The following is a 14927-nucleotide window of genomic DNA, read 5'->3' on the forward strand; positions in this document are numbered from 1 at the left end:
TTTTTATTGTCATTTATTCCCTGATTTACAGTAGGAAAGCAAAGGAATATCATCTATATGAAAACAACATAACTGATCACAATTCCATCAGCTCTTCATCACACTATTTATGACATTAACGAAACAACTATGTATTTAACAGAACACACAACTGCCACCAGCAAATCCATTAACAGTCAACGAGGCCAAGACCTGTGCTGACTGTACTGATGTTCAGGTGGTTTATTTGTGCATTAGTGCCAGGGCCAGTCATTTTTATTATTGTACATTTACATACTGTAAAGTGGTTGATCTGTACACAGTATTAATGTGCAGTGTGTTGTAGTTTGGGTTTTCACCGGGCTTAGTGTTGTAGTGTTTTAATTTTGTGGAAGATGAGAATGCAGGCCTGCGGGGTCTTCAAATCCTTTTACAAAAAAAAAAAAAAATCTCTATTAAAAAAAATGACATTTTTGGAACACTGACATCACTTCAGCATCCAAAACATCCAAAAAGCTCAACTGCAAGTATCAAATCTGAGAATTTACTATCATTTGGTTCATATTAATCCTATAAGGACTACCATTATAACAGGCTGCCTAGAATTCTTAATGTTGTTTTTGCAAAAGAAATGTCAGAAAATGTCTTTTTTGCCAATTCTTTTGCACCTTTTTTCAGGAAGAACTTAGCTTTCAATAACTGGGCATTAATTACCATTATTATATGTAATAAATGTTTCAAACAGTGGGTTATAGCAAAAAAAAAAAAAAAAAAAAAAAAACTTTCATTTTTTTTATCATATTCATTATGAAAAACAACTGTAAGTGTTCAGAACAAAATTTTATGTGATTACAGAAATAAACTTTCGACTATTTTACATTTTAGTTTGTCTAGATCATTCTGTGTCCATGCTCTTCTTATTTTTAGTTCTTTGTGGTCTAATTCTGTAAAGCCCTGAGAGGCAACCGTGTTGTGATATAGGGCTCTACAAATAAAACTGAATAGAAATTTGAACAGTCATTTTGATCCTGTGTGATAGTCTCTGTTCACTTTCTGTCTAATTGTAGACAGAACCCCTCATTTCACTGACAGAAACATCCATCATCTGCTTCTTTTATAGACAGTGCATTTCCGTCTTCCCTGGCTCGCTCTCTGCATATATTCTTTAATACATATATAAATATACATACATTTATATAACATTTACAGCTAAAATACGCCTATCAATGAACAGAAAAACCAGAGAACCAATCAAAAGCTCAGAATCTCAGCTTTCAGATGCTGTTTGAATTTTGTCAAAAGCAAAAATGGTTCAGGCGTTACGGTAATTTGAATGATGTAAAATGGAAATTGTGTCACCGGAAACACACATCGTCTTAAAAGGGTTAAAGCTCTACATGAAGCTGTCGCCCAAAATGGCTTTGAATTCTGCAGCTAAGCCTTATAACGGTGGGGAAAACCCTGCATGTGCAGATGTTTGTTCTACTGTCTAAACATGTGGCCTCATAAAGAACTGAAAGAACACCCACAGCAGTGTGCGTTCTCATTAATTTATCGGACAGTGTTTGTGTGCACTGATCCAAACTCAAAGCCACAAAAGTCCAGCTGACTGCAAGACAATCAGCTGTGAAGTCGAAATCAGACACTGACGCTAGCGAGATGATGAAATGACGTGTCATTTCAACAGAAACACATGCTCAAGTTTAGTCTTTTACAGCACAAACTGAGACTAAAACAGTCTAGATACATACACTATGTGGACAAAAGTATTCGGACAGGTTGAATTCACATGTTTCTTTTCTAAACAGGGATGGAAAAATTAATGTTTTTATCTCTAATCATCATGAACAGGATATCTTACAGCTGAAGACATGGTGTGTCCCAATATTTTTGTCCATATAGTTTATAAATATCAATATTTCCTTAAAGTTTAAGGGCAGATTTTTCTTCCTAAGTGAGATGTTCAGAAAGTAGATAGTTAGATGTGGTAGAAAATTATTATTTACAGTCAGAGCATGAAAAAATATTTATAAAATTTTGAGGTAGAACATTTAAAATCAGTCGTGGATTAAAAAAAAAAAAAAAAAAATCAATGTTAAGGGAAATTAGGTAAAAACCATCTCTGAGGCATTTTAGAAGCAAAGATAATTTAAACCAAACTAATGCAATGATATTTATCTCAATATAAAACTGTATTATGACATTTATCACTATTGTTTTGTATCCCAAACACCTGAATTCAACATGTCCCATTACTTTTGTCCATGTAGTGTAGCACAGACTGAGTTGCAACAAGAAGATGTAAAGAAAGGAAACATGGAGGAGCTACAGGAAATATTGATGTAGCCTTAGAACTGTTCTCTATGATGCTTATAGTCATAGTAAAAAAAAAAAAAGTCTAGATACACAGATAAAAATAGAAATAGCTAAAAGAAGTGTTGATGTTTTCAATGTGTCACTACATCTGAAGTGTGAGTATCTGAGTCAGTGTCAGGATTCTGCAGCGTAAACAACACAAACCTGCAGGATGGTGATGGATGTGATCGTACTCAAATAGACTATATGACAAAAGTAATGGGACATGTTGAATTCAGGTGTTTCTTTTCTAACAGGGGTCTGGGATACAAAACAATAATAACAAATGTCAGAATATAGTTTTATAATACAATAAATATCATTGCATTAGTTTGGTTTAAATTGTTATCTTTGCTTCTAAAATGCCCCAGAGATGGTTTTTACTTAATTTCTCTCAACACTGATTGTTTTTATCCATAATTATGATATTAGATGTTCTACCTCTGCAAATATTTTTCCTGCTCTGACTGTAAACAATAATTTTCTACTACAACTAACCATCTACAGGGTGTCCCATAAGTCTCCATACAAAGGAAAAATAAACATTTCTTGACATAAACCATTTTTATTTATATAATATGCTCTATATGACTGTCATTTTGTCGGGAACACATTTCAATGCGTGTCCTCCACTGCTGAAGAACTATAAAGAAGAAATATAAAGAAATACATGTTAGAACCATGGAATGTATTATGTCTCCTATGTATGGAGACTTACGGGACACCCTGTACTTTCTTTAAATCTCACTGAGGAGGAAAAATCTCCCATTAAACTTTAATGAAATATTGATGTTTTTATCTCAAATCAGCATGAACAGGACATCTTACAGCTGTAGACATGATGTGTCCTAATACTTTTGTCCATATAATGGACATGTTTTAGTGTGTTCACTTACAGCTTTGTCCAGGAACAGAGTGTCTCCGGTCAGGTGGTAAGTGCTCAGCAGGCCGCCCAGGATCCGGATGGTGCTTTCAAACAAGTTGACGTCCACATTCTTGTTAAATGACAGCTCTGTGGCCACCCACGCCTTCGCTTCTTCAAACTCTGACAAAGACGATAAAAAAAACACATTTAGCTGGAGACGTACCAGGGGCTGATTTTGGGGATACGATGACCCGTACCTTCTTTGAGGCCGAGGATCCACATGGTATCCAGGGCATCGATGAGCGTCAGGCCCAGGCCGAACCACTCGCTGTAGGACTTGGAGATGGGCCTGAGCTCATCGTGGCCCCAAGCAAAGTCTTTATAGCCCTTCCATGCATGTCTGAATGCATCCTGAACCGCCTCCAGCCATTTGGATTCTGGAACACGAAACAAGACGAGTGTTTTTCACATTAAAGGAGTGATATTTTGCTTTTTTAAATGGAATTACGCATTTTCAAACAGTTCCCTGTGGTCTACGTAAACTGTAAATCAGGTGTGTCAAACTCATTTTAGTTCAGGGGCCACATTAAGGCCAAATTGATCTCAAGTGGGCCGGACCAGTAAAACAATAGCATAATAATAACTTGTAAATAATGACGACTCCAAATTTTTCTCTTTGTTTAAGTGCAATCAAAATTAAATTATGAAAATATGTAAATTTACAAACTATCCAAACAAAAATGATGTGAATAACCTGAAAAAAACTTAGATTTCTTGAGAAAATAAGTGCAGTTTTAACAATATTACACCTCACCTTACCATTTCTACATGCATATTATGGATTGGATCTACAACGGCACAAAATATTTGATAACAGGAAGTATAATATTAAAATTTTACTTACAAAATTTCAGGTTTTTCATATTTTATTGTTAAAGGATAGTTTGTAAATGGTAATATTTTCATAATTTAATGTAAGTTTTTACACTAAAACAGAGAAAAATATGGAGTTATCATTATTTATAGGTGTAATGTAATATTATGTTTTTCGCAATAAACTAAGAAAAATTGGAGTCATTATTTCAAGGTTATTATGCTATTATTTTAGTTGAGATCACCTTGTCATGTATGTGGAACCTGAACTAAAACGAGTTCGACATCCTTGATTGTTAATATCTGAAGTGTAATTTTCACAAATTCATCCCGCGGGCCGGACTGGAACCTTTGGCGGGCCGGTTTTGGCCCCTGGGCCACATGTTTGACACCCCTGCTGTAAATGCTCTGCTTTGGTCTGAATTCTTCATTAATTCAACTCCACAGGTCCATCTCATACAATATTTCTGAGTAATGACAGGAGACAGGTGGTTTGGAGCGCTGACCCTTTAAATACAACTGAGCCACTTCAGGCCCCGCCCCCTCCAGGTTGTTGGCTGTGCTGCTCTGTCCTGTTCAACCAACAACTGAACATTTTGGGTAATCAGCTCGAAGTCTGGACATATTTTCAGTATGGACTACAACCGCTGTTACTGACAAACAATTATGTCGTACTCGGAGAAATGCTCGTCGGAAGTCTTGACCTTATATGTGCAAATGTCGTGACGCAACTAGTTATAGATGTAACAAATTAAGCAGGAACTGAAACACGTTGTAGATATCCACTCGATTTTTGCCAGAATGAATATAAAGATAATTTTGCAGCACCTGGAGGGTACAAAATCAAACTTTTGAAACTATTAGGGTCCAAATACACAAATAAATGAACCAAATACTAATACAAGTGGGTTTAGCAAAATATGACCCCTTTAAGTGTCCAAGTCCACACAGTAACTGATCAACCAGGAACCAGGTAAAGAACATGTTTCACAGGCTGCAATGATCACACTGAATTTAAGACCAGTCTGGCCTGTCGGATGAGTTTGTGAAATGCAAAAAATACACACTAACATTAACAATCAAGAGTGTAAAATCATTTTAGTTCAGGGGCCCACATACAGACCAACCTAATCTCAAGTGGAACAACTCCAATTTTTTCCTCTTTGTTTTAGTGTACAGAAGATAAATTACGTGAAAATGTTTACTTTTACAAATTATCCTTTTACACTAAACGTGAATAACCTGAACAAATGTGTAATTTTAACAATATTCTGCCTGTTTTGTGTATCTGTAGATCCACCATGTGTAAATTTTAATGCAATGTAAATCATTAAGTGAGGCAGAATATTGTTAAAACTGCACTTAGCTCTCTTAAGAAATTTCAGGTTCATGTTATTCACATCCTTTTAAAAAATAGTTTGTAGATGTGAAGATTTTCATTATTATTCATTTTTATAAAGTTAATCAGACTTTAGAAAATTCATGTTAACTTCATTATCCAGTCAATTTCAAGACCTTTTAAGATCCAATCCAATTCAACTTTATTTATAAACTACTTTGAAACAACCACAGTGGACCAAAGTGCTGTACAGAAGACTAAAAGCACAATAAAAAATTATTAAAAGCATTAAGAAACAATAAAATTAAATAAATAGAACAAGTTAAAATATAAAGACAAAAACAAAAAAACAAAAGATGAATTAATTGATTAACATTAAATATATTACAGAATTCATGTTACTGGATTTTATATTTATAGTATATTTCTTTTATATGTAGTATAGTTAGCTTTTAGGATATTTTAGTATTACTTTGTAATTTTTCTATTCTGTCAATATTTTTCATTATAATTTTGTGATATTTGTATACAGTCCTTTTGCACTTTAAGTGTTTGCTGCTAAACTGATGTTCACTGTTCTTGTAAGTGACAATAAAGACTTATTCTATTCTATTCTATTCTTTAGTTTCAGTTTGAATCCCTGTCATACCTGACTCTTTAGTGCTTTTTTCTTCTTGGTTTCCAGGGGATTCCTCTTTGTTTTCTCCATCCTTGGTTCCTTCCGTTCCTTGTTCAGTGTCAATCACAGCTCCACGCCAACTGAACATCAGGAAATCCAGAAAGAAACACAGTGATCTCAGTTCTTTGTCTTAATTCTGACTGACCTTATGCTGATTCGCTGTCCAGGTCTGACCTGATGACTCCCTGATCCTCCCCTTCCTTCTTGCCATCGGCTGCCTTGTCCTGAGCCACTGCATTGGAGGCGTTTCCATTCTTCTGCAGATGATTCAGAATAATGGGTGGTCCTCTCTTATTGGACAACTTCCTCTGTGACAAATGGAGACAAACGAAATGAATAAAGTTACATCGCAGCAAGTTCTAAATACACTGGTCAACATTTTTAACCCTCCCCCCAAAAGGGAGGCAAGGGGTATTGTTTTTGGTTCAGCTTGTTTGTTTGTTTAACACTTTAGCAGCAAAACTATTGGTTGAATTCATACCGAATTGGGTTTATAGATTGCAAGGGACCCAGTATAGACATCATTACATTTTGGCACAAGCAGGTCAAAGTTTCAATATTTTATGATTTTTTTAAACAACCCCCCCCACCAATTTACTTATAACGGGTGAAATTTCACATGTCTGTAGCAGCAAAAACTATTGGTTGAATTCATACCAAATTGACTTTATAGATTGCTAGTGACCCAGAATAGATCTCATTACATTTTGGGAACAGTATGTTAAAGTTAAATTTTTTTTTAATGAATTTATGAAAAATGTATGAATTTATGAAAAACCTTCCCAATTACTTATAATGGGCAAAATATGTGCGAGGGGCGGGGTTTGCTGTGCCTGGCATCACTTGTTTTATTAGAAATGATCTGCCTAAGAGATTAAATATGCAAAACTTTTACATAATTTAATAAGATGAATCAGAAAACAAATGACCAAAGTGCTGTTTAGCTGATGTTTTTAATGTATATGATAAAGTGTTATTACACATATATTGGTTTATGTCCATTTATACATGTTCCAGTGTAAAGAGTTTGTATAAAGACACTGATCTCATGAAATTGCGTTGTATGCGACACCAGTTCTTATGGCACTGGCATGCTATACGTACGCATTTTCATCCCTTCACTTGTTACTAAACGCCATTTGATTGTGTGTCAATTAACGCCAAGATCTCTGGTTCACATAACCCTAACCCTAACCCTCAGTGCATTGTATTTGATTAAGATATCACGATGGAATTAAAGTCTTTCTGGACCCAAGACCAATGAGAAAAATGTATAAAATTATGTTTCTGTTTTATTACTTTTAAGTAGAACGTCTGATTTGAGGTGACTCACAGCTAATTACGTAACAGTATGAAGTGTCAACTCATCTTATAGACATGAAACACAGCGGTAAAAATAATTTCCCAGAACTATTCCTCCAAATAAGAACTCCGACTTAACTTGATGAGCAGGATAATAGACTTGGGAATAGAACTGTCTGCCTTCTACTGAATGAAACTCTGACAGAGCGGTGCCCCCTCAGCTGGAAGTGTACATCAGTTATTATTAGCTCATTGTGGATGTGTTGCTTCCGCGGTAAAATCAGCCTTCCTCAACACGCACTGTGCTTCTTCATGAGTGCACTGCATCTTCCCATTTTGAGCAGCTGTTCGTAATGTTGATTCAGCTTGAAATAACTCACAATCTCCAGGAGAAACTGTGTGTGTGTTGGTTTGTGTGTGTGTTTCAGGTGGATGAAATCAGAGAAAAACACCTACAGTCTCCAAAAAAATCTGAAACACATCAAACATGTCTGATGCTGCAGGGGTTTGTATGTCTGCAACATCTGACTTCAGCTTCAGCTCCGCACAAACACCAGCGTCTTTGTTTGCTGATCATCTCCGACAGCCGGATCAGATCTGCGTTTGCTGTGTTTGGGAGTGTAAATACTAAATGAACGAGTTGTGCTGCTGCACACTGACCCTATGGGAGGCTCTTATTGTGGAACAGCTCAGGGAAAAGCAGTGTTTACCTCAGAGACTGTTTGAGCAGCTATTATTCAAGACATTTTTAGCAGGAAGAGGAGCCAAAGGGGACTGTCAGTCATATTATGGGATGCAGTGGTTGAAGACTAACCTTGGAGGTTTGTTCAGGCAGTGGGAGTTGGCCTGGTTTGACCGGTGCAGGCAGCGCGTGAGGGAGGACCTGCCTCAGCGCATCGTCTGGCTCCTGATCGCCGTCTGGAAGGCCTGACAAAGAGAAACACAGTTTAATATGTGGTTAAATGCACAGCAGGTCCCAATGAAACCAACAATAAACGACAGTTTTATGGTGTCTTTATGACTAAATGGGAGAAATGAACACAGTACGACACAGTGAACGATGCTTAAGGACTGACAGACTCGAATGTATGTACCCTATTTTGGATGATAGAAATCGGTAACCATGACTTATTTCTTCTGTTTTTGTTTCTTTACTTAACACATCTGTTTTATTTCTCTAACTCTGCAATTGAATATGTAATTTGAATATGCACCTCTTTGTTAAAATGTGAAAAACCTCAATAAAAATGTGAGTATCAAAAAGAAAAAAAAAAAAAACAGTTTTATTAAAATATGTCTCTATGGCCGAGGTGATGTGTTCATGTCACCTGGATCTAATTAAACAACTGCAAGTAATATTTAATGTCAACAATAAAGGAGGAAACCAAATGAAAAGACAGCAAAATTAAACAAAATTCCAATTATGTCTGACCCCCAGGTGTTTATTATAACATATTTTAATGTATAAATGTTACAGTTTACGTAGTGCTTTAACACAGTCAGGGTTTCTGCAGGTTCCATTAAACTAAATTTAAGACTTTTTAAGACCATTCTGAGGCAGTTTTAGACTCACTGCACATCCATACTGCCAAATAAAATCCAAAATGCAACACATCGTTTACGCTTTCAAAATAAAAGCCCTCCATTGTTTCACTGGACAGAAACCCTCCATTGTTTAACAGGATTTTTTTGTGTCATTGGTGCCTTCCTGCCGTGACAGAAATAGGACAATAACACTTAAAGAATACAACTTAATGACTGAAGAGTGACCCAGAACAGCAAAGTGTTTCTGCAGGTTCCAATAAACTATTTTTAAGACCATTATGATGTAGTCATAGACATATGACACAGCCATACTCCTACAAAAACAGTATTAATGATATAAAGAAAAATCAAAGTGTGACCTTAGTAATGTTCCCATGTAAGACAATTATAACATGAGGCATTGGTTGGTGGCTTTTTAGAGCTATTCTGTTGTTTTCTGACATTAACTCAAAGTTATACACATGATTTTTAATTTGAGCATTTTCAGGCCAATGATGAATAAATGTCTATTAAGCACCACATGAAATTTTTAAGATCTATCAAGTCTTATTTCATGTCTAAAAGTCAATTTGATAGATTTAAGAGTTTTTAGACTTTGCAGCTTCTTATGGACCAGCAGAAACCCTGTTCATCAGACCTACATACAGCCCTGTCCCTGAATGCATCCTGTGTCAACACTGACAGACGACTACTGCTGCTCCGACTGCACAGCCCCTGTACTCATTGTGTCACACCCATGAACTGTATACTGTGTCCCAGTTACGTTACAGGAGATGGTAAATGCACTCAGAGCCTCACCTCGGAGGTGTTCAGTGATAGTAGGATATGAGGCAATTCCACAAATAAGCAGGAGGACGAGCATGAAGAGGATGAGGCTGCGCTGCAGCCTCGACAGCTGCTTCCATTTCTGCACAAACAATAGTGAAAAAAGAAGAAATGGTGTCAACGTCTTAAATCTATGATTGGATAAAAGCCAACTGGATTAAACTGTCTATTAATCAATGTGGATTCAATCAGGAAAACCATCTTAACACATGATCGAAACAATTGTCTCCTTCCTAAATGCAACATACACGTTAACAGTACAACTATTATAACAGTCTGAAAAAGGCAGCATATGGCAGGAGAGTCTGAAGCATGAAATGTCTATGTCATTTCCTTCCTTTAGGTCGAGTGTTGAAATAAGATCAAAGACAAATGTTTGTCTGATTAAGTGTAAGAATTTGTTAATCCCCCTTGAAGAATACTTTAATATTAATTGTTATTTCATTGTTAAGTGTCTGTGTAGGGTTCTCATTTGCCCAGGTTATCATTCTTCTTGCTAGTTCTCGGTTCAACCGGACTGGTTTCCCTCTTTTGAAAACATTTCCAGAACTGAAGAAGTCTCTTGGATGAGAGAAGAAATGTTTTCAAAAGAGCTAAACCAGTCCAGTTGAACTGAAGAGCTACCAAAATTCATTGTTAAGTTATTGCTGAAACTATTTACTCCTTACTATAATTATCTGATAAACTCTGGCATTACTTACTATTTTTAGATCAAATTAATGACCTATAGTGGAAACTGCTTCTTTATTCATCTGAATTGTAATATTATCTTATTGTGTCCAGTGTAGCACAGTACAAAAATCAATCTGCAGTTTTAAGTCTCCATAGCCAACACAGAACATCTCAAAAACATCTTAGGAGGTGAGCTGCTTTTACTAACAGAGCGGAAATATTATTTCCTAATGTTATAAAACGTATAAAGTCTGTTTCTTCAGCACTTGAAGAGATTTTTCTGTCACTCCTGATGCCACGAGGCTGAATATAGACTCACTCTCTTTCTTGGTAATCTAATAACACAACAGGAGCTGCCTCTCAATGAGCAGATTTGTTTTGCATTTCTTTGAACTACATAATATTGGTCCAAAACTATGCAAAAAAGCAGTGTTTTATTCAAATAACAACTCAGCTTTTACAGCACCTAACGCCTCAACAAGCCCTGGAAAAGCCTGCTTTAGATACTGTAAGTATACAAGATGCAAAGCAGGTTGTTGTGAATAAACACCAGCATGATGAGAGGGTCTGGACAGACCTGTGACACACTTTGACCTGCGATGGAAACTCATTAAACTAAAGTTACACCCAGCTTAGCATTAATTTTAATAAAACAACCCACAGAGGAAGACTGCACAGCTTGAATTTCCAATATATTTATGCACAGATTGGTAGGCAAATATCAAGTATTACAGCCAACACAATAACAGTGTTCTCAGGTCTTAGTGTTGAAACCAGAGTGGTGTAATGAGCAGAGATGAGAAAGAAATGCGTCTGTGAGCAGATCATGGATGTGACCCACTTACCCTCCAGCAGGACTGCCTCCTCCACTGCTTACTGTTGTTGTAAATGCCACTTCCTTGTCCAGCAAGCGTTATAGATACATAATCCTGTCGAGATGGTGGGTGCATGTCTGCAACCCAGCCCTGGAGGAGGACGCACAAGAAACAACAGCAGTGTGAACGAAAGGAAAGCTGATTGACATGACAAGCTGAAAACCAGCTCTCAGGCATTTTTAGAGACAGGATGTAGTTAACATGTCAGACTGGCAGAGAACTACAGAAGAGTGTGGGCTGGAAGTCAGAGATTGGCTATAAAAAACTGAACAAACCATGACTTTAATTCTACCCACTGACACCTAACAGATAAAATTCATCTCTTAACCATCATACCCATACATTTTGCTGGAAATCAAATGATTAAAATCTCTTTTCTGCTACTGAAAAGTTTGATAAACCATTTAAAACATTCTAATTCAAAGGCATTCACGCATTAAGGCACTGCTAGAGGAACTGTTTGGACTAAAAATCTATAAACCACATCATAAACTTGAGCTTATCCTCTTATACAACTTTAATCTACCTATACTCTGTCAGCATCATTTCAGATACAAAGTGGAGTGTTTTAAATATCAAAAACTCCTTTACTTACATGTGGATCTGAAGAGCATTCACCTACTGTGTGATGTATGATTTTTTAATTTGGATGCAAATTAACAGTGCACCTTGTGGTAAGTGACTTACTAATGTAAGTGCTACTTCATTATGGAGTATGTTGCACTTCAGAGGGAGAAATCGAGTTGGGTTTCATGCAAGTAATTATAAATAGTGATATTTTAGGGACAAAAAAAATCCCAAATTCAGATAGCACAAGTAATATGCAAGTCAAAAGCTGCACAATTGTTCATAGGATTAGGGTTAGATCACACAATAACAAAAAAAACAAGCAAATACCCCAGTGTTATCAAGAAACTGCAAGGAATCATCTAGTATGTCTATCAATTAAACATCTAAACCACAGGTGTCAAACATGTGGCCTGGGGGCCAAATCTGGCCCGCCAAAGGGTCCAATCTGGCCCGTAAGATGAATTTGTGAAATGCAAAAATTACACTTAAGACATTATCAATCAATGGTGTAAAATTCATTTTAATTCAGGTTCCATATACAGACCAATTAGATGTCAATTGGGTCAGACCAGTAAAATGTTATCATAATAACCTACAAATGATGACAACTGCAGATTTTATCTTTGTTTTAGTGTAAAAAATAAATAAACTAGACAAGCACTCAGAGAGCACAGACCTCCACCAAGGCAGAACAGAACACCCCCCCTCCCCCAACACCACCAAAACTTAATCATTTCTTCCTTGTGCCAGTATCAACATTTCATGAAATTTTCATGAAAATCTGTCCATAACTTTTTGAGTTATCTTGCTAACAGACAAACAAACAAACAGACAGAGAGACAGACAAACCCCGACGAAAACATAACCTCCGCCGTTACACTTGGCAGAGGTAATAAAATTACATGAAAATGTCTATATTAACACACTATGCTTTTACAAAAAATAGGAATAACCTGAAAAAATATGAACAAACTGAAATGTCTTAAGAGAAGTAAATGCAATTTGTTGCTGAATGTTTTGTGTATTTAATGTAAGTTGTAATGCACATGTGTAAATGATAAACTGAGGCAGAATATTGTTAAAATTGCACTTATTTTTCTGAAGACATTTAAAGTTGTTCATGTTATTCAGATTTTTAAGAAAACATTGTAAGTTGTAAACATTATCATAATGTAATTGTACTTTCTTTCATTGTTTTTATTTTACTGGTCCGGCCCATTTGAGATCATATTGGGGTGAATGTGGCTCCTGAACTAAAATGAGTTTGACACCCCTGATCTAAACAAACAACAGAGCAGGTGACTTTAAAAGCAATAAACCAACTCAGACTTAGTTGATAGATGTAAATATGAGTCAAATATTGTTGATAATGAAACAATGGGAAACTCACAAACCATCATTTTCCTATTTTGGCTCCAAATCGTTTAAAGTTTGAGTCAACGACATAAAAGTTTTTTTTTTTTTTTTTTTTTTTTTTTAAAACAACTTGACAGCAGACTATGAATGCAGCTACTTCAGTACATTTATGCTTCATTTCATTTCAGAGGAAGTAACTAAAGCAACACTGTTAATCTGAACCTACTCGTTAGCACAACTAGCTAAACCTGTCACCACATCATCCGCCACACACGTCAGTTAAATCAACAGGCTAATCACCAACATTAACCTCCACTAAAAGCTAAAATACAGAGCTTCTAGACTAACTAGAACTTCTTACCGAAATATTTAAAATAGTTTCCCATCGGTAAATATCAGCGCTAGTTTTATCTTTCATACAACGGGTAAACTCTACCGCAGCCCCGCAAAAGTGAAGCGGCTGCTCCGCCAGAACGTGACCGCGTCGGGTGATGTTTTGGCGGATTCAGACGCAACTGTGGGCCGAGGCATGGTTTAAGGCCTAATCCACTGACGGCTGTTTAAATAGTCAGAAGACTTTTATACAACGGAATACGCTCTCGTCGACTGGAAAACACGTGTTTTGTCGAGGATAGAGGAAGGTATGGAAAAGAAACAGTAAAAATCAGTGACATTACCTTCCAAACAGCCGCGTTGTGGGTAGACGTGTGACCAGACTAATCCACGGAAACAATCAGTCTGTCACCGGTGGGCAGCTCAGTGGAACCGCCTCAGGAGCGCCTTCATCCCGTAAACACTTCACCTGCCGGGGAAGCGAGAGCCACGTCGCCTGTCGTCCTCATGTATTTCATTAATGTTGTGAATTAAGTGTGCGAATGCAGGTGTGGAAGGCGGTCCACTTGTAGCTGGATGTGATGATGATGCTCCAACAGATGTGGGACTGAAGTCAGGACGCCTTCAGGGACCTGTTATCTGGTCCGGAAAAACCAGCTCCACATCACTGAGTAACCTTCACCAGCAATAAAGATGTAAACCAGGGGTATGGAAGTAAGTCTGTGTCAGTAGATTTTGAATTATAAAAGCCATTGAATTTCTAGCACTGAATTTTTTTTTTGCACTGAAATTAACTATCTGAATTTTTTGCACCTGAATTTTTGCATCTGATTTTTTTTAAATTCTAAATTTATGAACAAAGTTGAATTCAGAGACAAACAATTCAGGTACTTACTTTCAGTGCAAAAAAAAAAAAAATCAGATATTTAATTTCAGTGCAAAAAAAAAAAATCTGATATTTAATTTCAGTGCAAAAATATTCAGATACTTAATTTCAGTGCAAAAAAAAGTCAGATACTTAATTTCTGCTCAAAAAAAAAAAAAAAAAAATCACATAATTTCAGTGCAAGAAATAATTCAGATACTTAATTTCAGTGCAAAAAAAATGCAGATACTTAATTTCAGTGCAAAAAAATTCAGATACTTAATTTCAGTGAAAAAAAAAAAATCAGATATTTAATTTAAGTGCAAAAATATTCAGATACTTAAATTTAATGCAAAAAAAAATTCAGATACTTAATTTCAGTCCAAAAAAATTCAGATACCTAATTTCAGTGCAAAAAAAATTCAGATACTTAATTTCAGTCCAAAAAAAATTCAGATCCTTAGATTCAGTGCAAAAAAAAATTCAGATACTTG

At 36.2% G+C, this 14927-nt stretch overlaps 1 protein-coding gene across 1 annotated transcript in view; it reads right to left on the reverse strand.

Annotated features, from left to right (window-relative positions):
* man1b1b (mannosidase, alpha, class 1B, member 1b) overlaps positions 1-14194 on the reverse strand; it is a 30680-nt gene extending 16486 nt beyond the window's left edge. Inside the window, exons 1-8 of the mRNA XM_030143558.1 lie at positions 13913-14194; positions 11280-11399; positions 9736-9844; positions 8207-8319; positions 6265-6398; positions 6061-6170; positions 3457-3636; positions 3231-3379 (exon numbers count right to left, since the gene is read on the reverse strand). Of these exons, the coding sequence (XP_029999418.1) occupies positions 3231-3379; positions 3457-3636; positions 6061-6170; positions 6265-6398; positions 8207-8319; positions 9736-9844; positions 11280-11384 (900 nt within the window). The 5' untranslated portion in view covers positions 11385-11399; positions 13913-14194. The remainder of the gene's footprint in view (positions 1-3230; positions 3380-3456; positions 3637-6060; positions 6171-6264; positions 6399-8206; positions 8320-9735; positions 9845-11279; positions 11400-13912) is intronic.
* Between the last annotated feature and the right edge of the window lie 733 nt (positions 14195-14927).

This window comes from Sphaeramia orbicularis, chromosome 9 (assembly GCF_902148855.1).
Source record: "Sphaeramia orbicularis chromosome 9, fSphaOr1.1, whole genome shotgun sequence".
Taxonomy (NCBI): Eukaryota; Metazoa; Chordata; class Actinopteri; order Kurtiformes; family Apogonidae; genus Sphaeramia; species Sphaeramia orbicularis.